The following is a 25,383-nucleotide window of genomic DNA, read 5'->3' as shown; positions in this document are numbered from 1 at the left end:
CAGATGAGGTTTGCTTGGCAAGATCCCGTGACACAGACACGCTGGCCAGCGCTGATGGCTCTTTGTCATCTCATCTCCTGCCAGCTCTCCCAGCTCACAAGGTGGTAGTGGTGCCTGACCACCAGCCTGCCATGCTGGGCCCTCGCTGGGCACAGCCTGGCCCCTCCTCCAGCCTTCCCAGTGCCGTGCATGGCTATGGGGAGCTGGTAGTGCGCTGTGCACAGCATCTCTTGTCCTGCTGAGGTGCCTGGCTGTCTCAGGGTGTCCCTGGGGGTGTGGGTTTTGGCATCCCTATGGCCGAGAGCCGCTTCTTTGTCTGCCCATGACCTTGCTTGGCGGCGGGTGGCCAGAGCATGGCCTTGGCGTGGAGAGCACACGGCTCCTCTTCCTTCCTTTGCCCTCGGCCTTGGCTAATAAAAGGCAAGGCACTATCCCTGCGTGACAGTGAGGGCTATGTGGAACCCGGCCCTGGTGCACAGCCGTGCTCCCTGCAGGGCTCAGCACCCAGCCCGGCCGGTCCAGAGGATCCCAGAGAGCACCGAGCAGCACAGGGTGAGTGGGGCATGGCAGTGCCCACAGTGCCGGCACTGGGTGTGAGCAGGATCCATCTGGCAGGGTACCGGGGCAGTGCAGTGCAGGCCTCCTGGTACCGCTGCTAGAGGCGCGCCCGGCAGAGGCACAGACGGGCCCGCGCAGTGCGGGGCGAGTCCCAGCCGGGCTGCCTGTCTCAGCAGCCCCACGTGCTGCGCAGCCGGGCACAGCCGCCCTGTGGGAATGCTCTCCCGGCCCGCCTAGGCACAGGACACTGCTGTGTCACACGGGGCCACCGCCAGCGTGTACCTTCCTCTGCCTCACCTTGGCTAAAGCTCGGTGCGGGCAGGTCCCTCCCCTCGCCTGGCACGGCTGCCGGAGGAGGAGACAGGCACCGGCCGCCCTCCTCCAGGAACAGCAGCTGAACCCAGCCCGAGCCCAGCGGGCCTCCGACTCCGCAGCCCACCCGGGCCACCAGCCACCTGCCCAGCGCCCCGGGCTCCCACGGGCACAGGTAGGAGCCGGTGCGCCGCAGGGGAGATCCTGGGCACGGCACAGCTCTGGGGCATGGCACAGCCCTTGGCACACGGCGCAGCCCATGGCACGGGCTGGCTGCTGGCTACTGGCGAGAGGCAGCACACAAGGCAGGAGCTGTGGGGTCCCTTGGCAGTGACAGGCTGGGTACCCCCACCCCTGCCATGCGCTTCCTGTGGCTGACGTGCGCCGAACTTTGCCCAGGGAGCTGTAGCAGTGGGCAGGGACAGGTACCTTGGGAGGGAGGGGACGTTCCCGTACGGCAGCATCGCCGCCGTGCCCGGGTGAGTTCCTGGTAGAGCAGATGCCCTGCAAGACTCCACCCTTCAGCGTAGCCGTGCAGGTGCCTTCGCTATGGCCATCCCCACCTGAGGCGAAGGATGATGCAGTGACCCCTGTGCGGCTGCACCCGCCGCTCCCTGGAGCATCAAGCACCCACCCATCCCACCATGCTGCCCCCACGCCTCACTGCCCGCGGCGGCCGGCACGTTCCTGCCGGGAGCCCGGGGAACGCGGTGCCTCTGGCCCGCCAGCCCACGAGGCGCCCTTTTGTTCGCCGGCGGGGCCCACCGTGCCGCCTGGGGGCCGGGGCGTGCCCGGGCTGCCGACGCCTGGCCGGCCTGGCCTCCGCGGGCGGGCGGGCGGCGGGGGCCTCCAGGCAGAAGGAATCGGCAGTGACATTCCCGTAGCCTGGAGACCGCCGTCCCTTTCAGCGGGCAGCCCATTTGAATAAGAATCGTGCACGGGGAAGGGGGGCCACCAGCCGCCATCCCATCGCTGCCCTTGCCCCGGCTCATTTCTGCGCTCCCAGCCCAGGGCCAGCGGGTCCCCACGCCGCCCTCGGCCCTGGCCTTGGTCCCGCCGGACGCCGCAGGACGCCAGGTACAGGGGGTTCGGGGGCTCGGGGACCCTCGTGCCAGCACGTGGCTCTGCACTACCTTGCCTATCGCCCTGGCACGGCTTCGAGCGGGGCGGGTGCCAGAACGGAGCCGCGGCTCCCCCCGCCGCCCCGAGCCCCCTTGCCCTGGGCTGGCTCCGTGCGGGGGACAGGAGAGATGTGTTTGGGCAGAGCCGAGACCAGGCTTTGATCCAGCACTTGTGAGGCTGGGAGCGGGAAGTACCGGGAGAGGAGGAAACACAAAAGACAGCTCCAACCTAAATTTAACAGCGGGACCCTGGCCAGAGTCAGGGACGCCCTTGCCCAGCCGGCTCCAGCGTTCCTGGCTCCCCTCCCAAGCTGGCCCTGGCCCGGTGCTGGTACCCCCTAGGGACGCTAGTGACTCTCAAAAGGATAGATCCATTCTGAGCCAGGCAGGGTGGGGCACGGCACAGTTCGTGCCAGCTCTGGTGGGGCATAGCATGGCTGTGTGCCTGGATGCGTGTGTGACAGTCCCGCAGAGCTGCTCAGGTGGACACTGCATGTCATTCCGGAGGGCTTTCAGACCCAGCTGCCCCAAATGACCCTGATTCCTCGTGTTGTCCCTGGAAAGCACCATGCCGGTGTGGGGGGTGCATCCTGGACTGCACAGTCATGCTAGAGCCAGGAGAGGACAGGCACCAGCTGATTTGCACCCCGTACCATACGCCCTATCGCAGTGCCATCTCCATGTTCCACCAGGCAGATCCCGTGGTTGCCCATGGACCTCTTGGTGCTTGCTTTCCTCCTGGGTAAGCATTGGCCTTGGGGGCACCCTGCATGCCCACACTGCTGGGAGCTGCGGTGGTTCAGGGACCCCAGTCTGGTTGGAGGGTGCTGGGCAGCGGAGGTGGTGGCAGTGGCGATGCTCCCTGCCTGGCAGCACCCACAGCCTGACTGCCACAAAATCCAGCGGGGAATCCAGGCTGCACTAAGCCCTGCCGGGATTAGCAAGCACCTGACCTGGCTTCTGACTCCCCGCGGCGCTTCTCGGCACCCTGGGGCTGCCCAGGCCCCCAGGAGCAGGGGCAGCCCAGCCCCCCAGTCACCCCGCTCCCTGCCCCTGGTCACGAGGCTGTGGCGCTGCTGCCAGCACCTTTCCGGATCATGGAGCTTCATGCTGCATCAGTGGGTCGGGATGCAGGGATGGGACAGGATGGGACGGCTGGGGGTGGGGTGGGTGCGTGGGGAAGCAGGGGGTGCCCAAGCACCCCAGTGCAGCCCCCAGCCTGTGCCCTCATGCTCTCTGCAGTCGGGGGACTGGTGGCAGGGGGTTGGCAGGAGCCTGACCTGAGCCACGGCTGCGCCCGCGGCAGCTGCTACCCAGCCACTGGGAACTTGCTGGTGGGGCGAGCCTCCCGCCTGAGTGCCACCTCCACCTGTGGGCTGGATGGGCCCCAGGAGTACTGCATCGTCAGCCACCTCCAGGTGAGCCCACCCAGCCCCAGAACAGCTCCAGCATAGACCCACACAGCCAGGTACTGGTGCAGTTTCCATCACCCATCCCTGATGGTGCCACTCCCTGGCACAGGACTCGGAGAAATGTTTCACCTGTGACTCACGTGACCCGTCCCTGCCCGAGAGCCACCGCATCGAGAATGTCATTTACCTGAGCAGCCCCCATGACAAACGGACCTGGTGGCAGTCGGAGAACGGTGAGGTCAGGGTGGCACTGGGGTTGCCCCAGATGCATGTGCTGTGGGGCTGCATGGCCATGGGGGTCTTCCCCAGCCTCAGCCATCTCTGTCTCTCTTTGTCTTCCAGGTGTGGAGCATGTCAGCATCCGCCTGGACCTGGAGGGCGAGTTCCACTTCACCCACCTCATCATGAAGTTTAAAGTGGGTCCTGGCACATGGATCCCTGGGATGGGACGGGATGGGACAGGATGGATCTGGAGGGGCTGTGGGTCTGGTCCCCATCCCATCTGGGTGTCTTGCAGACCTTCCGCCCCGCGGCCATGCTGGTGGAGCGCTCAGCAGACTTTGGGCGCACCTGGAAGGTGTATCGCTACTTTGCCTACAACTGCTCCAAGCTCTTCCCTGGAATCCCCAGCCACTCCCTGGGGCTTGTGGATGAGGTGCTGTGTGACCAGCGCTACTCTGAGATCGAGCCGTCCAGCCACGGGGAGGTGCGTGGGGATGGGGTGGTGCAGAGCAGGGCCAGGGGTCTGGGTGGAATGGGATCACACATTCCTTCCTTCTCACAGGTCATCTTCAAGGTGCTGGACCCCTCCATCCCCGTAGCAGATCCCTACAGCCCAGACATCCAGGGTATGTTGCCGGGGTGTGGGGGATGCAGGGCTGGTGTCAGGGCAGGTGCTCACAGTGACACACCCCCAGACCTGCTGCGTGTCACCAACCTGCGGGTGAACCTCACCAAGCTGCACACGCTGGGGGACAACCTGCTGGACTCTCGGAGGGAGGTGCTGCACAAGTACTACTATGCTGTGGATGAGCTGGTGCTGCGCGGGAGCTGCTTCTGCCATGGCCACGCTGCCCACTGTGCCCCAGCACCGGGTGCCCCGACACCCTCTGTCCCTGGCATGGTGAGGCACACGCACCCACCAGCATGGCACAGTGCCCCACGAGACCTGGCAGCCCCACTGAGCTGGGTGCTCCCCCCAGATCCACGGGCGCTGTGTCTGCGAGCACCACACGCAGGGGCTGAACTGTGAGCGCTGCGAGGATTTCTACCACGACCTGCCCTGGCGCCCGGCCGAGGGCTCCAACACCAACGCCTGTCGCCGTGAGTGCCAGGGCTGTCAGTGCTGTGCTGTGCCAGGGGTTTCGGGGTGCCAGGGCTGTACTTTGGGGAGCTTTGCAGTTGTGGTGCTGCATATCAGAGTAAGGGGGATCCAGGTAAGGGAGGTTTGGCACTTTGGCACTGCCAGGTGTGGGCCGTGGTGCCACATGCCATGCCACGGTGCTGTCCCTGCAGGCTGTGACTGCAATGAGCACTCACGGCGGTGCCACTTTGACATGGCCGTGTTCCTGGCCACGGGGAACAGCAGTGGGGGTGTGTGTGATGACTGCCAACACAACACCATGGGCCGCCACTGCCACCTCTGCAAGCCCTTCTACTACCGGCACCCTCGCTCCGACATCCGGTCCCCCACTGCCTGTGCCCGTGAGTGCCCTGGGACCCAGCCCCATGGCTTGTCCCAGCCCTATGGCTCCTGGTGCCACCTGCCCCAGCCTCACGGCTCCTGGTGCCAGCAGCCAGAACTACTGATGATCCTCTCTCTTGGCAGCGTGTGACTGTGACCCAGCAGGGTCCCTGGATGGAGGTGCCTGCGATGGGCACACGGACGTGGCGCTGGGCATGATTGCGGGGCAGTGCCGCTGCAAGGAGAATGTGGCCGGGCCCCGTTGTGACCGCTGCCGGCACGGCGCCTATGGCCTCAGCCACGACGACCCACAGGGCTGTCAGCGTGAGCTGGGAGCCAGGGATGGCATGGGAGAGGGGATAGGGGGATGATGGAGGGGTAGGGAGGAAGGGATGAAATTGGAGGGATGGGGAATGAAGAGATGTTGATGGAGGAATGGGGGTGGGATGGATGAGGGTGGAGGGATGGAGGCTATGGTGATGGAGGTATGGTGATGGAGGGATGAGGATGGAAGGATCTGGGACAGAGGGATGGAGATGGAAGGATGTAGGATGGAGGGATATGGCACAGTTGTATGAGAATGGATGGAGGGATGGTGATGGAGGGATGGTGATGGAGGGATGGGGATGGAAGGGATGGTGATGGATGGATATGGGACGGGGAAGGAGGGCCATGAAGCATGTGGGCTGTAATCCCACTGGCACCCCGTCACCTGTGCACGTGTGGGGGCAGCATGCAGGTGTGACCCACGGGGTACGGTGGCAGGCAGCTCCCCGTGTGACCCCATCAGTGGGGACTGCTACTGCAAACGCTTCGTGGCTGGGCGCTCCTGCAGCCAATGCGTGGTGAGTGCCCCAACCTGTCCCCAACCCTATAGCAACCCCCACGGCTGGGTTGGCCCCACACCTGCTCTACATGTCCCCTCCTCACTGCAGCCCGAGTTCTGGGGTCTGAGCTACGACCTGGGGGGCTGCCGGCCCTGTGCCTGTGACTTCGGGGGAGCCTACAACAACCGGTGGGGCCCAGCACAGCACCCGTGGGGCAGGGATGGGGACGAGAGTGGGGACAGGGCTGGGAGTCACACATGGGGGAGGGAGGGATGGGGACAGAGATGGATGTAGGGAGGGATGAAGACACAGACAGAAGGACAGATGAAAGGACAGGATGGTCACCCCCAGGTGCTCCATGGAGGATGGGGCATGTCCCTGCCGTCCCCACATCATGGGGCGGCAGTGTGACCAGGTACAACCCGGCTTCTTCTGTGCCCCCCTCGACTACTACACCTATGAGGCCGAGCAGGCCACCGGCCATGGCCACAGCCACCCTCAGCTCCCGGTGAGTGTCCTTGGGGGTCACTGTGCTTGTGCATGGCTGTGACTGTGCACCATGCTCCATGCATTGCTGCCGCTGCGCTCTATGCATGGCTGTCACCCTGTCCTGCATGTGGCTGTTATACCATGCCCTGTGCATGGCTGTCCTCGTGCACGGCTGTCCCTGTGCATGGCCGCCGTCCCCTGACCCCATCCCTGCAGGGCGCCATTCGGGTGGAGGTGCCCCAGGACTGCCTGGAGTACGACACCAGGGAGCCGGCGGGGCGGAAGGGACGCTCACGGCATCAGCACAGCCCCCTCCGTGCTCCCCAGCCCCCCGTCCCCTCGCGCCGCAGCCGCCAGCAGCCCCCCAAGGTGAGGGGGCAGGGGAGGGCACATTGAGGCACTGCAGGGCAGAAGTGGCTGGGGGTAGAGCCAGGGCCAAACTGTGCCGGTGCCCTGCCCAGCCGGATGTGGAGGAGGTGGTGCGGGACAGTGTCGGGCGCATGGTGACCTGGACAGGCTTGGGGTTCGCCCGGGTGCGGGACGGGGCTGGCCTGACCTTCCGCGTGGACAACGTGCCCTACGCCATGGACTACGAGCTGCTGCTGCGCTACGAGCCCGAGGTGAGCACGGCCACAGCCACGGCCACGGCGTGTATGGCACAGCTCAGCCCTGACACTGCCTTGCCTGTTGCCACAGTCAGCCGAGGACTGGGAGGCCGTGGTCAGTGTCAGCTCCCGGGTGCTGCCCACCAGCCCTCGCTGTGGGAACCTGCTGCCCTCCGAGCAGATGTACCGCCAGAGTCTGCCCCACAGCCAGAGGTGTGACGGGATGGGCTGGAGGGGCTGGGGATGGGAACGAGGGAGGTGGTTGGGTCCTGCTGCTGCTGTCCTTTTGCTGTCTCCATGGCCCTGTTGTGCCCATGCAACACCTGGTTCTGTACAGGTACGTGCTGCTGTCCCGGCCCTTCTGCTTCGAGCCCAGCACCCCTTATGAGGTGACCATGCGGCTTCAGCGGGCTGGTGTCACCCAGCGCCACCCTGGTGCCTTCATCCTCATTGACTCGGTGAGGGGAGTCCCACTGCCCCTTGTACCTGAGGCTTGGCAGGGGTGGGATCATGGGCAGGGACAGGGAACCAGAGGCTGGAGTGGGAAGTGACCCCCCTCTGGGAATGTACTTGGGGTTGGGATGGGGATGGGGATGGGGATGAGATGAGATGAGATGAGATGAGATGAGATGAGATGAGATGAGATGAGATGAGATAGGGTGGGATGGAGATGGGGATGAGATGAGGATGGGGATGGGTATGGGGAAGTAGATGTTGAAAGGGAAGGGAATATCAATGAGACTGGGGATTTAGATAGAGTTAGGGTTGGCATAGGGAAGTCAGCGTGGAAGGGAATAAGGAAGCTTCTGGGGATGGCACTTTTTATGGGAATATCAGTGGGGTTGGGGGTGTCAGTGGAGCTGGGGCTGTTGATGGAGCTGGGGTAGTTGACCTCAGCAGCATTGGGACTGTCCTGGAGCACATGGATCCAGCCTAGTGGTCAGTGCCACAGTGGAGGCTGGCTGTGCCCCCCTGCCCCATCTCCTCTTCCCTTCCCCCAGCTGGTGCTCCTGCCACGGGTGTCAGAGTTGCCAGGGTTCCATGGGGCAGAGGCAGCAGTGCGCCAGGAGGAGCTGGAGCGGTACCAGTGCCTGGAGGTGTTTCACATGGCCCCCCCTCACCCCCTGGCCGAGGCCTGTGCCCGCCTGGTCTGCAGCGTCTCAGCCCTGATGCACGGCGGGGCTCTGCGTGAGTGGGGAGCCTGCAGGGTGGGACCCATGAGTGGGCAGGGCTGGAGTCCTGCTGGGGCAGTGGGTTAGGATATGCCCATGGCATGGTGGGCAGGAGAGCAGTGGCAGGGCATGGGCAGGTGTGGGCAGGTGCAGAAAAGGCAGCCCTGGCCCCATGCTGGTCCTGCTCCCGCAGCCTGCCAGTGCGACCCACAGGGCTCCCGCAGCAGCGAGTGCCAGGTGCAGGGCGGGCAGTGTGAGTGCAAGCCCCACGTCATCGGCCGACGCTGCGACCGCTGTGCCCCTGGCAGCTTCGGCTTTGGGCCCCTGGGATGCAGCCGTGAGTACTGGGATCTTCATCTGCCAGAAATTGCTGTCTCTCCTGTCTGTCTGTCCAGCCATCAGCACCCTCTTCACTTGTCTGTCTGTCCCATATGTCCATCTCAGCCCTGCTGTCCTGCAGCCCGTGGGTTCAGTCACAGTTATCCATCCATCCACCCATCCATCCATCCATCCATCCATCCATCCATCCATCCATCCATCCATCCATCCATCCATCCATCCACATGAGCCCCCTGTGAGCATTGAGCTATCCTGCACCCTCTCATCTGTCTGTCCACCCATGCTCTTGTGGACCTGCGTGTCCACATGAGCCCTTTTGTGCCACAGCCCATGGAGTGAGCATGTTCTGGGCGCTGGTCCCCTGCCTGTCTGTCTGTCTGTCTGTCTGTCCGTCCACCCCTGTGTCCCCGCGCCCATGTGCCTGACCTGAGTTGTGCTGCCCTGCAGCCTGCACCTGCTCCCCGGAGGGCTCGGTGTCCCAGCTGTGTGACAAGGTGAGCGGGCAGTGCCGGTGCCAGCCTGGCACCGTGGGCCGGCAGTGTGACCAGTGCCAGCCCGGCCACTGGGGCTTCCCTGCCTGCCGGCCCTGCCAGTGCAACGGGCACGCCGAGGAGTGCGACCCCCGCACGGGCACCTGCCTGCACTGCCGCGACCACACCAGCGGCCGGCACTGTGAGAGGTGAGCCAGCTCCACGAGGAGGCCAGGGCGTGGCATGGGGTGGTGTGGCATAGAATGAGGTTGGTACAATGGAGTAGGACAGGATAAGATGTGATGGTATGAGATATGTTGGAATGGTGGGATGGATTGAGATGGACTGGCATAGATATGATGGGATGGGGTAGAATAGGATGGGATGGGATGGAATGGGATGGGATGAGATTGAGATGGAATGGGAGGTATATGATTGGCTAGGATAGGGTGAGATATGATGGTACAGGATACGATGGAATAGGATGGGATGGTGGGATGGTATATGGTGGATTGGAGGGACCCACTGGGTCCCCTCTCGTCCTTTCAGGTGCCAGGACGGTTACTATGGGAACCCAGTGCTGGGCTCAGGGCAGCAGTGCCGGCCCTGCCCCTGCCCCGGCTACCCTGGCACACGGCACTACCACGGGAGCGCCTGCCATGCGGACGATGAGACACACCACATCGTCTGCCTCTGCGCCCCTGGATACGCGGGTGAGGGGCACGGCGGGCACGGGGCAGCAGGGAGCCCCTGCCTGGGGCTGCGGGACCCCAGCACCTACAGCCCCCCTCTCTGCAGGGCCCCGCTGCGACCGCTGCTCCCCTGGGTACTTTGGGGCTCCGGAGATGGAGGGCGGGGAGTGCCGGCCCTGCCAGTGCAACAACAACATCGACACCAGCGACCCGGAGGGCTGCGACCCCCGCACGGGACAGTGCCTGCGCTGCCTGTACCACACGGCTGGGCCCCGCTGTGCCCACTGCCAGCCGGGCTACTACGGCAATGCCCTGCAGCGCAGCTGCCGGCGTGAGCGGGGCTGCGGGGCTGTGGGGCTGCAGGGCTGCAGGGCTGCGGGGCTGCGGGGCTGTGGGGCTGTGGGACTGTGGGGCTGCAGGGCTGTGGGGCTGCAGGGCTGCAGGGCTGCGGGGCTGCGGGGCTGTGGGGCTGTGGGACTGTGGGGCTGTGGGGCTGCAGGGCTGCAGGGCTGCGGGGCTGCGGGGCTGTGGGGCTGTGGGACTGTGGGGCTGCAGGGCTGCAGGGCTGCGGGGCTGCGGGGCTGTGGGGCTGCGGGGCTGCAGGGCTGGGGCTGCACCGGGGTTTGGGATGGGGAGGTTGAAGTGATGCACGGGCTCAAGGCAGGGATGAGGTGTGGGGTTGTGGTTGGGCGTGGGTGATTGGGGTTGGGTCAGGGAGAATTTTGGGGTGTTGCAGGGCTAGGGTTCAGGGCCAGGAGAGGTTTGGGGCTGTTTGAAGGGGTGGGGGGCTGTGCCTGAGTTGGGGCTGGGCAGGGGACAGGGATTGGGGTTGGTGGGGCTGTGCAGGGGTTTGAGGCCAGGCACACAGGGGGACACTGGGGTCAGGCAGATTTGGGGTGCTGGGTTCAGCACCACACTGCCTGGGCAGCGGGTATGGGCTGAGCCCCATGTGGCCACCCACCCTCCTGCAGGCTGTGGCTGTGACCCACGGGGCACACTGGCCTCCCACTGCACCGATGGCACCTGTGACTGTGACCGTGGCACAGGAGCCTGTGCCTGCCGGCCCAACGTTGTGGGCAAGAGCTGTGATCGCTGCGCACCCCACTTCTGGGGCCTGGGGGGGCCAAGGGGCTGTGAGCCCTGTGGCTGCCACCCCACACACGCCCTGCACCCTGCCTGTGACACAGTGAGTCCCCTGGCACCCTGGTACGGCTGCACTGCCCTCCTGGGGCCCAGTGAGCTGCTCAGTGAGCATGGCACTGTCACTGCAGGTGACAGGGCAGTGCCAGTGCCGGCCTGGCTTCGGGGGTCGTGTCTGTTCCCAGTGCCAGGAGCACCACTGGGGAAATCCTGAGCAGGAGTGCCAAGGTGGGAGCACACCCCAGGGATTGGGGAAGCAGGGGCTCTGGGGATGGGCGATATGGGGGGATTCTGGGTGCGTAGTGAGACTCTAGGGAAATGGGGGCCCTGGGGACATGGTGGGAGCTCTGAACATGGGACACTAAGGAGACAGTGGGACACTGGGGACACAAGGGACTCAGGAGATCTTGGGAATGTGGTGGGACACTGTGGGCATGACAGACCTTGGGGAAACAGTGGGATGCTGGGGACGTGGTGGAACACTGAGGACATAGCATGTCTCTGGAACATGCAGGACTTTGGGGACCCAGTACTTGGTGGAATTGTGGCGACAATAGAAGATGCTGGGGATAGATTGGATTCTGGAGGAATATGGTGGGATGCTGGGACAGGGCGGCAGTCTGGGGGCATGGGGCTCCATGGGAAGGCTGGGATACAGTGCCAACTGTCTCTGCAGCTTGTGAGTGTGAGCCGCTGGGTGCCGAGAGCCCGCAGTGCGAGCAGGACAATGGGCAGTGCCGCTGCCGGCCGGGCTTCGGGGGGCTGCGCTGTGACCGCTGCCAGCGGGGCTACCAGGAGCCCTTCCCCCGCTGCTCGCCCTGCCACCCTTGCTTTGGGCGCTGGGACCTGGCCGTGGGCAGCCTGCGGGAAGGGCTGCAGCGCCTCGGGGCACACGTGCAGGCACTGAGGGAGGGGGGCTCTGCACTCCCACTCAGCCCCCGTCGCCTGCGGGAGCTGGAGGAGGCTCTGGGACACGTGGAACAGCTGCTGGGAGAGGGGCACAGCCCTGGTAGTCCCCTCCTCGATGGACTGCCCAGGCAGCTGGGTGGCACCAGGCAAGTGTGCATGTAGGGCTGGGGTGGAGGGATCCCCCTCTTGTCCCTGCCTGAAAGTTTAAAACCATCCTCCCTACCCAAAGGATGGAGCTGGACAATTTCGGGAAGCACCTCCAAGAGTTGGAGCGGTATCTAGACCAGCTGGCGCAGGCGGATATGCAGCACCATGGCCGGCTAGCTGAGCTGAGCCGCCAGCTGGGGGGTCTCAACCGAACCACCTCCCACCTTCAGAGCCTCCTCGGCACTGTAGCAGCAGCTGGATTCAGCGGTAAGAGCAACCAGCGAGGTTTGGGTTTGGTGGCAGCCATCCCGGCCCAAGCCTGACACCCGCACCCTCAGAGTCCTACCGCAGCATCCTGGCATCGGCGGAGGCCTCGCGGCAGGCGGAGGCGCTGGCCAATGGCACGGCTGGCGAGCTCAGCAGGGCACAGATGACGCAGCGGGCGACCAAGCGGGCACTGCAGCAGCGGGGCGATACCTTCCGCCGTGGCACAGCCGCCGCCCGGAAATCCTTACGGGAGACACAAAAACGGGTGATGGGGCTCAACATTGCCAGGATCAATGAGAAGGTGAGAGCAGGACCGGCAGAAGCAGTGTGGGCATCACCCGCCATGTAGCGTTGAGCTGCCATTTCCACCATTGGCATCATCACAGATTTGTGGGGCGCCCGGAGACCGGAGCTGTGAGGATGCGTCTTGTGGAGGAGCCTTGTGCCGAGACAGTGAGGGGACAAGGCACTGCGGTGGCACTGGGTGTGCAGGGGCACTGCCTGTCTCAGCTCGAGCCCTGAGCAGTGCTCATAATGCCTCTCAGCAGCTGGAGGTGGCATTAGGGCAGCTGGGTGTTGTGGCACAGAAGGTAGGGGTGGTTGCTTCATGGCACTTTCTGGGGTCCCCTTGTGTCCCCTTTGCATGTCCTGTTTGTGCCCTTTCCATGGCCCCCTTCTGTGTCCTGTTTTTTCCTTTTCCATGCCCTCAAGCATGTTAGTTCTGTATGTGTCTCTTATGCCCATTCAGAGATGTCCCTTGTGCCAGTTGTGTGTGTGCCCCCTTGGGCCACTGCTGTACCCTCTGTCCCCTTGCACCCCTCTTGCACGCTCCTTTGCAGGCTCATATCCTGTCCCCTCGTACCCCTTGCTCACCCCAAATGCCCCCTCCCGGGGCTGCCCTGTGCCCCCTGCTCAGCCAGGTGCCCCTCAGATGCAGGAGGTGCAGGAGCTGGCACGGGGGGCACGCAGCAGGGCAGAGGAGGTGCTGGGGCGCTCTCAGGCCACCCGCAGCCGTGCAGAGAAGGCGACAGCCCAGCTGCGGGACTTCATCCGCCGAATCAAGGCCTTCCTGGCAGGTAGTGACAGCACCGGGTGGGCACGTGGGCATGGCAGGACTCAGTGAGCCCACCCTGAGCCCACCCTGCTCCCCTGTCCCCGCAGAGGAGGGAGCTGACCCAGGCAGCATCGAGCTGGTGGCCCGGCAGGTGCTGAACATCTCCCTGCCCAGTAGCCCTGGACAGATCCAGGAGCTGCTGTGGGAGATGCGGGAGAGCATCAGCCAGCTGGAGGGGGTGGATGCGGTTCTCAACAGCACAGCGGAGGGGCTGGCTGTGGCACGGGATCTGCTGGCACAGGGACAGGAGGCCAGGCAAGTGGTGGGACCATGCTGGGGCAGTCAGGGGATAGGGTCAGTCCCCCTGCAGCAGCAAGGGCTGGAGCTGCCTGTGCTGCTGCAGGGAGCGAGCAGAAGGCATAAGGGATGAGCTGGCGGGGACACAGCAGTCACTGGAGGTGGCACGGACACAGGTGATGACAGCAGGGAGCACCCTGCAGAGCGCCAGGGATGCCATCCAGGTGGCTGAGAAGAGAGCCAGGGAGGTGAGGAGCACGGGCTCGGGGAGTGGAGCTGGTACTGCTGGGCATAATGGGATCAGTGCTGTGCAGAGGAAGACTGATGCCTTGGGCACATTATGGGTAGGGAGGCTGGTGCTGGGGAAATGTGGCTGGCATTGGGCAGGTGCCAGGGCAGTGGGGCTGGCACCATGGGCATGGTGGTTGCTGCGCCTGCTGCAGCCGGTGCCCGTCCCTGCCAGGCGGAGCGCAGGCTGCAGGCGCTGGACAGGAAGGAGTCTCAGGCACAGCGGCGGCTGCGGGAGCTGGCACAGCGCATCGCCACCCTGCAGGAGCACAGCCGGGGCGCTCGCCACCTGGCCCAGCAAGCCAAGGATGGGGCACAGCGTGCCACCACCACCTCAGGGACACTTAGCCAGGTGAGCTCCATCCCTGCCTGGTTATGCATGCCACCAAGCAGGTACTGGGTGCTGCAGGTGCTCAGCCTCACCATGCCCTTGTGCCGCCAGGACCTGGCCCAGGTAACACAGCGTTATGTGGTGCTGAAGAACCGGGTGGGCACGCTGGACAGGGTGTCTGGTGGGGCCCTGCAGCGTGTGTCGCAGCTGATGGCAGAAGCCCGAGACCTCCTGGATAAGGCCAGCAACAGCAAAAGGAAGCTGGAAGGTGAGAGGGAGCACATGGTGGGGTACATTTCCTGCTACCTCCCCATACATCTCCCCTCGTCCCCCTGGGCCTGTCCCACCGGGTGTCCCGACTATGGGACATGGTGGGAGGCTGCACTGTGACCATGTTGCGTGTCCCACAGATCTGGAGCAGCGCTTTGGGGCCAATGAACGGATGATGGCGGCAAAGGTGACACGGCTGCAGGCTTTGGAGCAGCAGGTCACCGGGCTGTTGCAGGAGATCCGGGAGAGGGCCAACGCTTACGCCACCTGCTAGGGACCACTGGCGGGACCGGGGGCCGGTCCTGCCCCGCCGCCCCGCAGGTCCCCGAGCCCGGGAGTCCCGTCCACTCTGCGGGTGCCTTTAGTGCGGGCGCGCCTGCAAATAAAGCCCTAAACTGTGTGTGCCTGTGTCCGATGCATTCTGTCCAGCCTGCTCCTGCCTCCTCCCGCCTCTCCCGGCCGGCCCGCTCCCCCGCTCCAGCCGGGATCCGCCCCGCGCTTTCCGCGCAGCCCCGAGCGCTGCGCCTGCCGCCAGTTCGGAGGGGCCGGGAGGGACCGAGAAGGGGACGGGGAAAGGACTGGGAACGGGAACGAGAAGGGGAACCGGTGAGTCAGGACGGGACAGGACGGGACCGGTGGGCACCTGCCGAGCGCCCCCTTTGCGCTCCCTTTGCGCCCCTTTCCGTCCCGTGTGGCCCCGTGGCGCCCCGCGATGCGGAGCCCGGCGAAGCGGAGCCCCGCCGTCCTGCTGCTGCTGCCGCTGCTGGCCGGTGAGTCCGCGTCCCGCGCCGCGGCGGGGCCGGTGGGCGCCAGGGTCCGGCCCGGCCCCGCCGTCCCGTTTCCGGGCGGTCGCGGAAGGGGCCCCGGGCGCGGCGGGGGGAAACCCGGCCCCGGCCCCCCCGGCCCCGCAGCGCCCTCAGCCGCCCGCCGCTCCGCAGGGTTGGGGGTGGCCCTGGCCCCCGATTCCCCCAAGGGCTGTGCCCGCGGCAGCTGCTACCCGGCCACCGGGGACCTGCTGGTGGGACGAGCAGCCCGCCTGAGTGCCACCTCCACCTGCGGGCTGCGCCGGCCCCAGCCCTACTGCATCGTCAGCCACCTCCAGGTGAGTGGGACGGGACCTGGGGGGACAAGACAAGGATGAGGGGCACGGGACACGGTTGGGGACACGCGTCATTGAACCTTCCAACTCGCAGGAGGAGAAAAAGTGCTTCATCTGCGACTCCCGGCGGCCCTACGATGCCCGCACCAACACCAACAGCCACCGCATCCAGAATGTGGTCACCAGCTTTGCCCCCCGCCCCAAGAAAGCCTGGTGGCAGTCAGAGAACGGTGAGTAGTGGGTGGGGATGGTGGAGCATCCTGTCCTGTCCCGAGGGGCTCTCCTTCCCTTCCTCCCACACTGAGGAAGTGTGACTCAGCCTGTGGCCGTGGCCGCGCCCCTGGACCACTGCCGGGTGGGGGGGACGAGCCCCCGGGACCTGTGAGTGGGTGCTTCCACTTGTCACACTTGTCACCCCCAGGTGTGGAGCATGTCAGCATCCAGCTGGACCTGGAGGCCGAGTTCCACTTCACCCATCTCATCATGACCTTCAAGGTGGGTCCCAGCATGTGGGTATCCAGGCTGGGACAGGACGGGATGGATCACGCCCTCAGGGACTGTGGGGCTATCCCCTGTCCCACACGGGTGTCTTGCAGACGTTCCGGCCTGCGGCCATGCTGGTGGAGCGCTCAGCTGACTTTGGGCACACCTGGAAGGTGTATCGCTACTTCGCCTACGACTGCGCTGCTTCCTTTCCCCACGTGCCCCACGGGCCCCCGCGCCGCATCGATGATGTCGTCTGCGAGTCCCGCTACTCTGACATCGAACCCTCCACTGAGGGGGAGGTGAGGCCCTCGAGTGTCCCAGGAGAGTCAGGGGATCCCCTGCACTGCTCTCATCACCTTGCTGTCCCTTCCAGGTCATCTACCGGGTGCTGGACCCTGCCATTCCCATCCGGGACCCCTACAGCCCTGCCATCCAAAGTGAGTCGCCGGCCATCTAGGCTCCTGCTTGGCTGCTCTATTTTGGGTGTAGCTATTTTGGCTGCTCTCTCCCTGCTCTGGGCCCTACACAGGGATCAGGACCTGATCCAGCCTGCGTGGTCTTGGGCCCCTCTGCACCCTGCCCTGTGAGAGCAGCTGAAGATCAGGCTGCATTGGGTTAAATGGAGGAGGATGGCTGTGCCACGGCTGAGCCCAACACCAGCTGTGGTTTGAGATGGGAAGTCAGGCTGGGCATGGGACACAGTGGGTTAATCACCCACCCAAGCTAAATTTAGCCTGGGAGCAGGAGGGGTGGAATCTGCAGGGCAGGGCTTCTGGGAAAATGCAGTTCTGGGGAAGCTATCCTGTTGTTCCCAAGGCCCCCAGGCTGCACCCACCACACCAGGCACAACCATCTCCTGGGAACAGCCCCCAAAGGTGAGTGCCCTGAGACACGTGAAAGGTGCTGTGCCAAGAGTGCTGTTCTGCACTGGTGGGGTCCCAGCCTGCCTCTGCTGTGGGAATGCAGAGCCCTGCCCATGCACAGCCAGACTGTGCACAGCTATGTGTGTGGGAGCTGAACCCCCACAGCTACGTGCAGCCCAGCCTCGCCACATGCAACCACGTGCCTGTGAGCCAAACCATGCACGGGCCTGGGCCAACACTGTGTGATATAGAAAACCACAAAAGACCAGCCTGATACTGTGCAGCCCTGCATGGACACCCCATGCTGTGCACAACCCATCCCAACCATGCCCAGCTCCTCTGAACCACCCACAACCTCCTGTGCCACGCTCAGCCCAGCCCAGCTGTGCCTGGCAGAGTTGAGCTGTGCATAGATGTGCCCAGCCACCCTGTGCCAACAGGGGTCTCTCCCTGCCCTAGACCTGCTGCGTGTCACCAACCTGCGGGTGAACCTCACCAAGCTGCACACCCTGGGGGACAACCTGCTGGACTCTCGGCGGGAGATCCGGGAGAAGTACTACTACGCGCTCTACGAGCTGGTGATGCGCGGGAACTGCTTCTGCTACGGGCACGCCTCTGAGTGCGCCCCGCTCAGCGGGGCCCCTGCCACCACCGATGGCATGGTAGGGCAGGCCAGGCTTGTGTGCCCTGCTGCAGCTGGGTAGCTGTGCCGCCTGGTCCCGCAGCCCCTCACTGTGGCATCCTGGCAGGTGCACGGGCGCTGTGTCTGCAAACACCACACGCAGGGGCTGAACTGCGAGCGCTGTGAGGATTTCTACCAAGACCTGCCCTGGCGCCCGGCTGAGGGCTCCAGCACCAACGCCTGTCGCCGTGAGTGCCCTGCTGGCACCGGCTCCTGGCACAGTGATCCCAGTGCCAGAGCTGCCAGGCTGTGCTGTGCCAGGGGTTTTGGGGTGTTGTACAGTGGGATGCGGTTTGGTGGTGACTGGCATCATGCAGACTGGCTGAGGGTGTCTAGGGTGCCAGGGCTGTACTTTGGAGAGGTTTGGGATTGTGTTGCTGCATGTCAGCAAGGAGAGCCCAGACAGGGGAGGTTTGGCACTTGGGGTGCTGCCTGCCAGGTGTGGGCTGTGGTGCCACATGCCATGCCACGGTGCTGTCCCTGCAGGCTGTGACTGCAATGAGCACTCACGGCGGTGCCACTTTGACATGGCCGTGTTCCTGGCCACGGGGAACAGCAGTGGGGGTGTGTGTGATGGCTGCCAGCACAACACCATGGGCCGTCGCTGTCACCTCTGCAAGCCCTTCTACTACAAGGACCCCACCAAGGACCTGCGGGACCCCGCGGTGTGCCGAGGTTAGTGCGAGGCAGGCTGTGCAGGGGGGTGCTTTGGTGGTCACAGTGCTCACCCTGCCTGTCTCCCCAGCTTGTGACTGTGACCCTGAGGGTTCTCTGGATGGTGGGCTGTGTGACGGTGCTGATGACCCAGCCAGGAGCCTGATTGCGGGGCAGTGCCGCTGCAAGGAGCACGTGGCTGGTCCCCGCTGTGACCGCTGCAAACCCGGCTTCTTCGGCCTCAGCGCCGACAACCCGCAAGGCTGCCGAAGTAGGTACCGGGGTGGCACCTATTGGGGTTGGGCACGTGGTTTGGCATTGCTGGAAACTGCTGGCTCTCCATGCAGGGTGCCATTGTGACACCCGTGGCACGGTGGCTGATGGCAGCCGGTGTGACCCTGTCAGTGGGGAGTGCTTCTGCAAGCGGCTGGTGACTGGGCGCAGCTGCAACCAGTGCCTGGTGAGTGGGGCTGTGCCACGGCCCCTGCACAGTACTCAGCACTGCAGCACACAGACAGCTGCTCTTTAACACCCTGTGACCCCCTGCAGCCCGAGCACTGGGGACTGAGCCACGACCTCCCGGGCTGCCGGCCCTGTGACTGCGATGTGGGAGGTGCTCGCAACAACCTGTGAGTCTTTGTGGGGATGCAGAGGGCAAGGGACATCCCTCCTGGCATCAGGGCTGATGGTGCTGCTGGGGTACCAGGTGTGTCATGGGGACAGGGCAGTGCCAGTGCCGCAGCCATGTGATAGGACGACAGTGTGAGCAGGTGGAGACCGGTTTCTACCGCATCAACCTGGATCATTACACCTATGAGGCGGAGGATGCACGGCTGCATCAGGTAAGGAATGCAGGTGTCCCTGGGGAGGACATCAGGCAGAGCAGCACAGTGGGTGCCCCTTTGCAGGGTGCCCAGACCAGCAGGCAGTGGTCTGCCTCCCTGCTCAGGGCAGAGCAGTGCCTGCTGGCCAAGGTGATTTTCAGGGTCCCATCTCACAACACCTGCTTGCACCAGGGCTCAGTGGTGGAGCGTGAGCCACCCCCAGACCGTCCAGCTTCCTGGACAGGGACAGGCTTTGCCCGCATGTTGGAAGGCGGCTGGGTGGAGTTCCATGTGAGTGATGTGCCTTTCTCCACTGAGTACAATGTGGTCATCCGCTATGAGCCACAGGTGAGCACCAGATGGTGAAGCCAGCAGTGTGATATATTGCCAGATTGGGAGGTAGTGGTGGGGAGTTCCAGATGGTCAGGCTTTTTGACACTACCCCTTCTTGGCTGACAGCACCCAGAGGCCTGGCAGGAGGTGAGGCTGAAGGTGCTGCGCCCCAGCCCTGTCTCCGCCAGCAGCCCTTGTGGAAACACCATCCCTGCTGATGACCAGCTCTCCACCAGCCTCCCCTCTGGTGCCAGGTAAATACCTCAGTAGGGTTGGGCTGTGCTGGGGCTCACTGGAGGCACATGGCTGCCCTTGTTCTGTTTTGCCCCCATCCAGGTATGTGGTGCTGTCCCAGCCCATCTGTTTGGAGCAGGGTGTCTCCTACATGCTCCGCCTGGAACTGGGCTGTGCTGCTGCTCATCAGGATCCCACTGCCAGTGTGCTCATTGATTCGGTGAGGGGCAGACGGCCACTGGGATGGGGGACAGCAACCCTTTAGGGGGATAGGATGCAGCCATAGGGAACACAGGGAGAGAGGGACGTGATGTCCCACTGACTTTGCCCCGCAGCTGGTGCTCCTGCCCCGTTACTCCTCACTGGAGATGTTCATTGCGGGTGACCCCAGCTCCATGGAGCGCCGGGAAACCTTTGAGCGGTACCACTGTGCCCAGCCTTTCCACGCTGCAGGGCCCTCGCCTGTGGCTGAGCCTTGCTCCAGCCTCCTGCACAGCCTCTCAGCCATCCTGCATGATGGGGCGCTGCGTGAGTATAGCCCCACACCCTGTCCTGCCCCTGTCCCACAGCAGCTGACACTGACCCTGCTCTCTGCCCACAGCCTGCCTCTGCGATCCCCAGGGCTCACTCAGTGCCGAGTGCCAGCCCCAGGGTGGGCAGTGCCAGTGCAAACCCAACGTCATGGGACGGCGCTGTCAGCGCTGTTCTCCAGGAACCTTTGGCTTTGGGCCTGGCGGGTGCCGATGTGAGTGCCAGTGGGAGAGGAGCCCGGGCATCCCAGGGCTGGGGGCATGGGGAAGGGGTGCTCTCTACAGCTCGGGGGCAGACGCTGTGGGTGCTGTGCCTTCCAGCATGCCAGTGCAGCCGTGAGGGTTCAGTGAGCACCATCTGTGACAGCACCACCGGGCAGTGCCCCTGCCGTGAAGGCACCCATGGCCCACGTTGTGACCGCTGCCAGCCCGGCCACTGGGGCTTCCCTGTGTGCCGGCCCTGCCAGTGCAACGGGCACGCCGAGAGCTGTGACCCTCGCACAGGCAGCTGCCTGCGCTGCCGTGACCACACGGATGGGGAAAGGTGCCAGAGGTAGGTGGGGTACGTGGCCAGACTGGGGCAGGGTGCTGCCAGCAGCCCCAGCTCCTGCTGACCTCCTGCCTGCAGGTGTGCAGCCGGACACTTTGGGAACCCAGTGCTTGGCTCCGGGCAGCACTGCCGGCCCTGCCCCTGTCCTGAGGGGCCCAGCACCCCCCACCACTTCGCTGCCTCCTGCTACCAAGACAGCCACTCCCAGCAGGTCATCTGCCACTGCAGCCCTGGGTACACAGGTGGGTACCTGCCAGGGCACACTCAGTGCCTGCTGGGGTGCCCTGTCCCCAGGCACTGCCCAGCGCTCTGTGTCAGCAGGTTCCCGCTGTGATGAGTGTGCCCCTGGGTACTATGGGGACCCTCTGCAGGGCGGGCGCTGCCTGCCCTGCCAGTGCCACGATAACATCGATGTGACGGACCCAGAGGCGTGTGACCGGCGCACAGGGCAGTGCCTGCGCTGCCTCTACAACACTGCAGGGCCCCACTGCACCGAGTGCCAGCCCGGCTTCTACGGGGATGCCACACGACACAGCTGCAGGCGTGAGTACCCACAGCCTGCCAGGACAGACACAGACTTGCCGCCAGGGTCTGACACATCCTTGGGGACCATGTGTGCAATAGTCCCATGTGCACCAATGGCTGCCCCTGCTTGTGCACAGGGCTGGGGAGTCCCTGCAGCCCTGCCCTGTAACAGGGTTGTCTCCTCTGCCCAGCCCCAGCACTGTGGCCCAGTCCCTGTCCCCATGTCCAACTTATTCCTTCCCATCTATATCCTATTCTCATTCCCATTCTTGTCCCCATTGCCATCCCATCCCCACTGCCATCCATCTATCCCCATCCTGTCCTTATTCCAGCTCTATCCTGACCCCGGTCCCATCTCCATCCTATCCCCACCAGTGGTCCTCATGCTGCACACATTCTCCCTTCCTCCAGTCTCTACCCCGTCCTTGTCCAATCTCTGTGTCCATTCTGCTTCCACCCTCATCCATCATCATCCCACTCCTGCTCTGTCCCCATCAGAACTTCCATCCCATCTCCATCCCAATCTCATTCCCATCCTTGCCCTCATTCCCTCAACTCTATCTCTGCTCAGTGCCTCTTGGTTCCAGGGTGCTCCTGCAACCCCCTGGGCACTGATGCCAGCACCTGTGGGCCGCAGCAGTGCCACTGTGACAGGCACAGCGGGCAGTGCCACTGCCTGCCCCATGTGGAGGGCCAGAGCTGTGACCGCTGCAGCCCCAACTACTGGAACCTGGCCAGCGGGCAAGGCTGCCAGCCTTGTGACTGCCACCCCCAGCACTCTCTGTCACCCACCTGCAACCAGGTGAGACACGTCAGGGACAGGGGTTGGGGGATGGGATAGGGCTGGGGGTGTGCTGCAGCAGTGCCAGCCTGGCCATGCCATGTCTGTCAGTTCACAGGGCAGTGCTCCTGCCGGCCAGGCTTTGGCGGCCGGACTTGCACCGACTGCCAGGAGCAGCACTGGGGTGACCCGCGGCAGCAGTGCCGAGGTGAGAGCTGGTGCCAGTGGGGGGACCACAGTGGAGCCTCTGGTGCCCTGACACTACTTTCCCTGCAGCCTGTGACTGTGACCCCCGTGGCATAGCCAGTGCCCAGTGCCACCGCAGCAGCGGCCACTGTGACTGCCGGCCTGGCATCTCTGGAGTCCGCTGTGACCAGTGTGCCCGGGGCTTTTCTGGTACCTTCCCTGCCTGCCAGCCCTGCCACCCCTGCTTCGGGGACTGGGACCGTGTGGTGCAGGATCTGGCTGCCCGTACCCGAGCGCTGGCAGAGCGGGCCAGGCTCCTGCAGCACACCGGGGCTGCCGGCGCCTTTGAGGGCACCTTCCGGCAGCTGGAGGAGAAACTGGCCGCTGTACGTGACGTGGTGGCCGCCCGCAACACCACTGCTGCCACCGCTGCCCACCTGACACACACCATGGAGGGGCTGCGGTGAGCACCTGGCACGGGGCACGGCTCCCAGGGTAGCCGAGGGGCAGCTTTTCACCCCCTTGCTTTGCAGGCGCCAGATCGAGGAGGCAACTGAGAGGCTGACACGGGTGGAAGGGGAGCTGACGGCCGCTCAGGATGCCAACTTCAATGCCAGCCATGTGCTGAACACTGTGGACCGGGGCGCCCGCGCCCTCAACCACAGCCTGCAGGACTTGGAACAGCGGCTACACACCCTCAAGACCTCCAATTTCCTTGGTGAGCCACACCACAGAGGCAGGCCAGGGCGGTCAGGCCATGGCCGGGGGTCTGACAGTGTCCCTCACCCCCAGGTGCCTATGACAGTATCCGTCAGTCCTATCAGGAGTCACAGGAGGCCGAGCGCCGGGCGGACGCCTCCACCCGTGCCGTGCCCAGCCCTGTCAGCAGCTCGGCCGGCACTCGGCAGCACACTGAGCAGCTCCTGGCCAGCCACAGGGATGGCTTCAACCGCCACAACGCAGCCAGCCGGCGGGCACTGATGGACCTGGCAGCGAGGGCACAGGCACTGAGCCTGCAGCCGCTCAACGAGAAGGTGGGACACGGGCAGGGAGCTGGGGAATGGCACCCAGAACTGCCCTGATCCTGTGCTGCCTTGCAGGTCTGCGGTGTGGTGGGAGATGTGCCCTGTGCTGAGAGCCCTTGTGGGGGTGCTGGGTGCCAGGATGAGGACGGGGGACGACGCTGTGGTGGTCTGAGCTGTGGTGGAGCCGTGTCCAAGGCTGACAGTGCTCTGGACCGGGCACGCCATGCCCAGGAGGAGCTGCGTCAGGCTGCCAGCGACATGGCCCAGCTCTCCCACAAGGTGTGTGGCCCATGGGTGCTGGTGGGATCTGGTGGCACAGCCACGCTCTGCAGCCCTTGGGGCTGGCACCGAGGGTCTCTGCCCATGCTCAGGTGGCAGAGGCCAAGGGGAAGGCAGACGAGGCCCGGCTGCGAGCGCAGGCAGCCCTGGACAAGGCGAACCAGACCAGGGCCCGTGTGGAGAGCTCCAACAAGGAGCTGAGGGAGCTCATCAGCCACGTCAAGGCCTTCCTGAGCCGTGAGTGCCAGCATGCCGGGAGGGCTGGCCACCCCTACCTAGGGCTCTGTGGCTCTGCACCTGCATCACACTGCACTGACCCTGCACTGCACTGCATTGTCCCAACACTGCATGTGGGCTGTGCCACCCCTGCCCCATGCTGCATTGCCTGGTCCCTGCCCTGCCCCAGCCATCCTGTACCCTGCAGCCATCTCTGGCCCCCCTGCCCTGTCCCATGTTCCCCTCTTCCCTTTGGCCTGCCTGCCCCCTGCACCCCGGTGTGCTGTAGCGAACACACTGACTGTTTCCACCTGCAGAGGAGGGGGCTGATCCTGAGAGCATTGAGGTGGTAGCCAGTCGGGTACTGGAGCTGTCACTCCCTGCTGCGCCGGACCAGATCCACCGCCTGGCCGAGGAGATCAAGATGCGGGTGCGCAGCCTGGCCAGCGTGGATGCCATCCTGGAGCAGACAGCCAGTGACGTGCAGCAGGCTGGGCAGCTGCTGCAGGATGCCCAGCGGGCCAGGTGAGCCCAGGGATGTGAGGACTCAATCCCTCTGGGGAGCCCAGCCCAGGCCATGCTGAGGCTTTACTATGTGGCCGCAGGGCTCGGGCAGAGGCAGTGCGGGGCACGGCTGAGGCCGTGCGGCAGGCGCTGGAGGAGGCACGGCAAGCCCAGGGCATGGCTGAGCGGGCGCTGCAGCAGGCTGCTGGTGACATCCAGCACAGCGAGAGTGCCCTTGCCACGGTGAGAACCCCATCCCTACGACCAGGGGACCCCATCCGCACTGTGCAATCACCAAACTCCCATGCCACCATCCCCAGATGCAGACCCAGACAGGAAGTGCAGAGCAGCAGCTGGCAGGTGCCATGGAGCAGATCGGGCTCCTGGACAGGCAAACTGACGCCCTGAAGGTGAAACGTGCAAACAACAGCCTGGCAGCCACACGTGCCCAGGAGGCAGCCAGCACTGCGCGGGACCGGGCCGGCGAGGCCAAGCAGGTGGGTGATCAGGGGGACAACGTGGCAACAGGGGTCCCGTGGCGATGCTGCTGACCAGCCCCGCTGCCCAGCAGGTGCTGGACGGGCCACTTCGGGACCGGTACCGGACAGCGCAGGAGCTGGTGGAGCACCGGGCGCAGGGCGTGCAGCAGGCGGGCAGCCGGGCACAGCAGCTGCAGGAGGAGGCCGCGGGGCTGCTGCAGGACGCCCAGGGCAAGCTGCAGCGGCTGCGAGGTGAGGCCGGAGCGGGGATGCTGGGGCGGGGCTGGGGGCAGCGGTGGGAGGCCGGGCTGACTCATGTTCCCGTTTCCCTGCAGCGCTGGAGGAGGAGTACGAGCGGAACGAGCGGGTGCTGGATGCCAAAGCGGCCCAGCTGGGCGGGCTGGAGGCCAGAATGAGGGAGGTGCTGGCCACCATCAACCAGCAGGTCCAGATCTACAACACCTGCCAGTGATCCCCGAGGGCCTGGACCCCCGAGCACCGAGCACCCAGCCTCCCGCCGCCCGGCCCCCGCCTGCCCCGCGGCGACAGGCGGGATGGGGGCTGCAGAGTACCCCGCGTGAATAAAGTTGCAGAGCAAATCTCGCCTCCGCCCCGTGGGCCGTCCGCCACGGGGGCCCGCAGCGGCTTCCCCCGGGTGGGAGCTGGACGCCACCGGGTGTGGGGCACAGCGGGGCGGGAATAAGCAGCGGGGCTGGGGGGCACAGCGGGCGGGAATCGGCAGCGGGGCT

At 64.9% G+C, this 25,383-nt stretch overlaps 2 protein-coding genes across 7 annotated transcripts; both read left to right on the top strand.

Annotated features, from left to right (window-relative positions):
* Positions 1-454: 454 nt before the first annotated feature.
* On the top strand, positions 455-14,776 carry LOC132078008 (laminin subunit beta-2-like). 5 transcript variants are annotated; one of them, XM_059479847.1, is made up of 36 exons: positions 522-552; positions 881-1,045; positions 2,684-2,733; positions 3,234-3,409; positions 3,513-3,636; positions 3,746-3,819; positions 3,921-4,109; positions 4,188-4,251; positions 4,321-4,526; positions 4,606-4,726; positions 4,919-5,107; positions 5,232-5,411; positions 5,820-5,932; positions 6,023-6,102; positions 6,266-6,422; positions 6,620-6,772; positions 6,865-7,023; positions 7,100-7,221; positions 7,346-7,466; positions 8,010-8,196; positions 8,374-8,517; positions 8,967-9,198; positions 9,539-9,702; positions 9,788-10,012; positions 10,653-10,867; positions 10,953-11,049; positions 11,498-11,876; positions 11,960-12,144; positions 12,216-12,445; positions 12,531-12,734; positions 13,076-13,220; positions 13,306-13,517; positions 13,606-13,743; positions 13,959-14,135; positions 14,226-14,382; positions 14,525-14,776. In XM_059479847.1, exons 3-36 carry the CDS (start codon positions 2,703-2,705, stop codon positions 14,656-14,658), a joined length of 5,484 nt encoding a protein of 1,827 aa, XP_059335830.1. In that variant the 5' UTR covers positions 522-552; positions 881-1,045; positions 2,684-2,702; the 3' UTR covers positions 14,659-14,776. The 5 variants fall into 5 exon arrangements, with proteins under 5 accessions (XP_059335831.1, XP_059335827.1, XP_059335832.1 ...); XM_059479848.1 differs by lacking the exon at positions 881-1,045 and having other exon boundaries at positions 455-552; positions 13,306-13,513; positions 13,602-13,743; XM_059479844.1 differs by lacking the exon at positions 881-1,045 and having other exon boundaries at positions 455-552.
* A 176-nt stretch (positions 14,777-14,952) lies between these two features.
* On the top strand, positions 14,953-25,233 carry LAMB2 (laminin subunit beta 2). Of its 2 annotated transcripts, none has more exons than XM_059479851.1 (33): positions 14,953-15,154; positions 15,323-15,486; positions 15,578-15,713; positions 15,905-15,978; positions 16,080-16,268; positions 16,343-16,406; positions 17,292-17,494; positions 17,582-17,702; positions 18,001-18,189; positions 18,260-18,439; positions 18,516-18,628; positions 18,718-18,797; positions 18,875-19,010; positions 19,185-19,340; positions 19,452-19,579; positions 19,662-19,779; positions 19,895-20,087; positions 20,161-20,304; positions 20,411-20,642; positions 20,718-20,881; positions 20,961-21,182; positions 21,752-21,966; positions 22,057-22,153; positions 22,249-22,594; positions 22,665-22,849; positions 22,924-23,165; positions 23,232-23,435; positions 23,528-23,672; positions 23,969-24,176; positions 24,257-24,398; positions 24,476-24,652; positions 24,727-24,886; positions 24,970-25,233. In XM_059479851.1, the coding sequence occupies exons 1-33, from the start codon at positions 15,097-15,099 to the stop codon at positions 25,104-25,106; spliced, it is 5,322 nt and encodes a 1,773-aa protein (XP_059335834.1). In that variant the 5' UTR covers positions 14,953-15,096; the 3' UTR covers positions 25,107-25,233. The 2 variants fall into 2 exon arrangements, with proteins under 2 accessions (XP_059335834.1, XP_059335833.1); XM_059479850.1 differs by having other exon boundaries at positions 22,222-22,594.
* The last annotated feature ends 150 nt before the right edge of the window (positions 25,234-25,383 follow it).

Source organism: Ammospiza nelsoni, chromosome 11 (genome assembly GCF_027579445.1).
Source record: "Ammospiza nelsoni isolate bAmmNel1 chromosome 11, bAmmNel1.pri, whole genome shotgun sequence".
Lineage (NCBI taxonomy): Eukaryota > Metazoa > Chordata > Aves > Passeriformes > Passerellidae > Ammospiza > Ammospiza nelsoni.
Note: the sequence above shows the minus strand (reverse complement) of the source record. Positions and strands in the feature narration are given on the sequence as shown.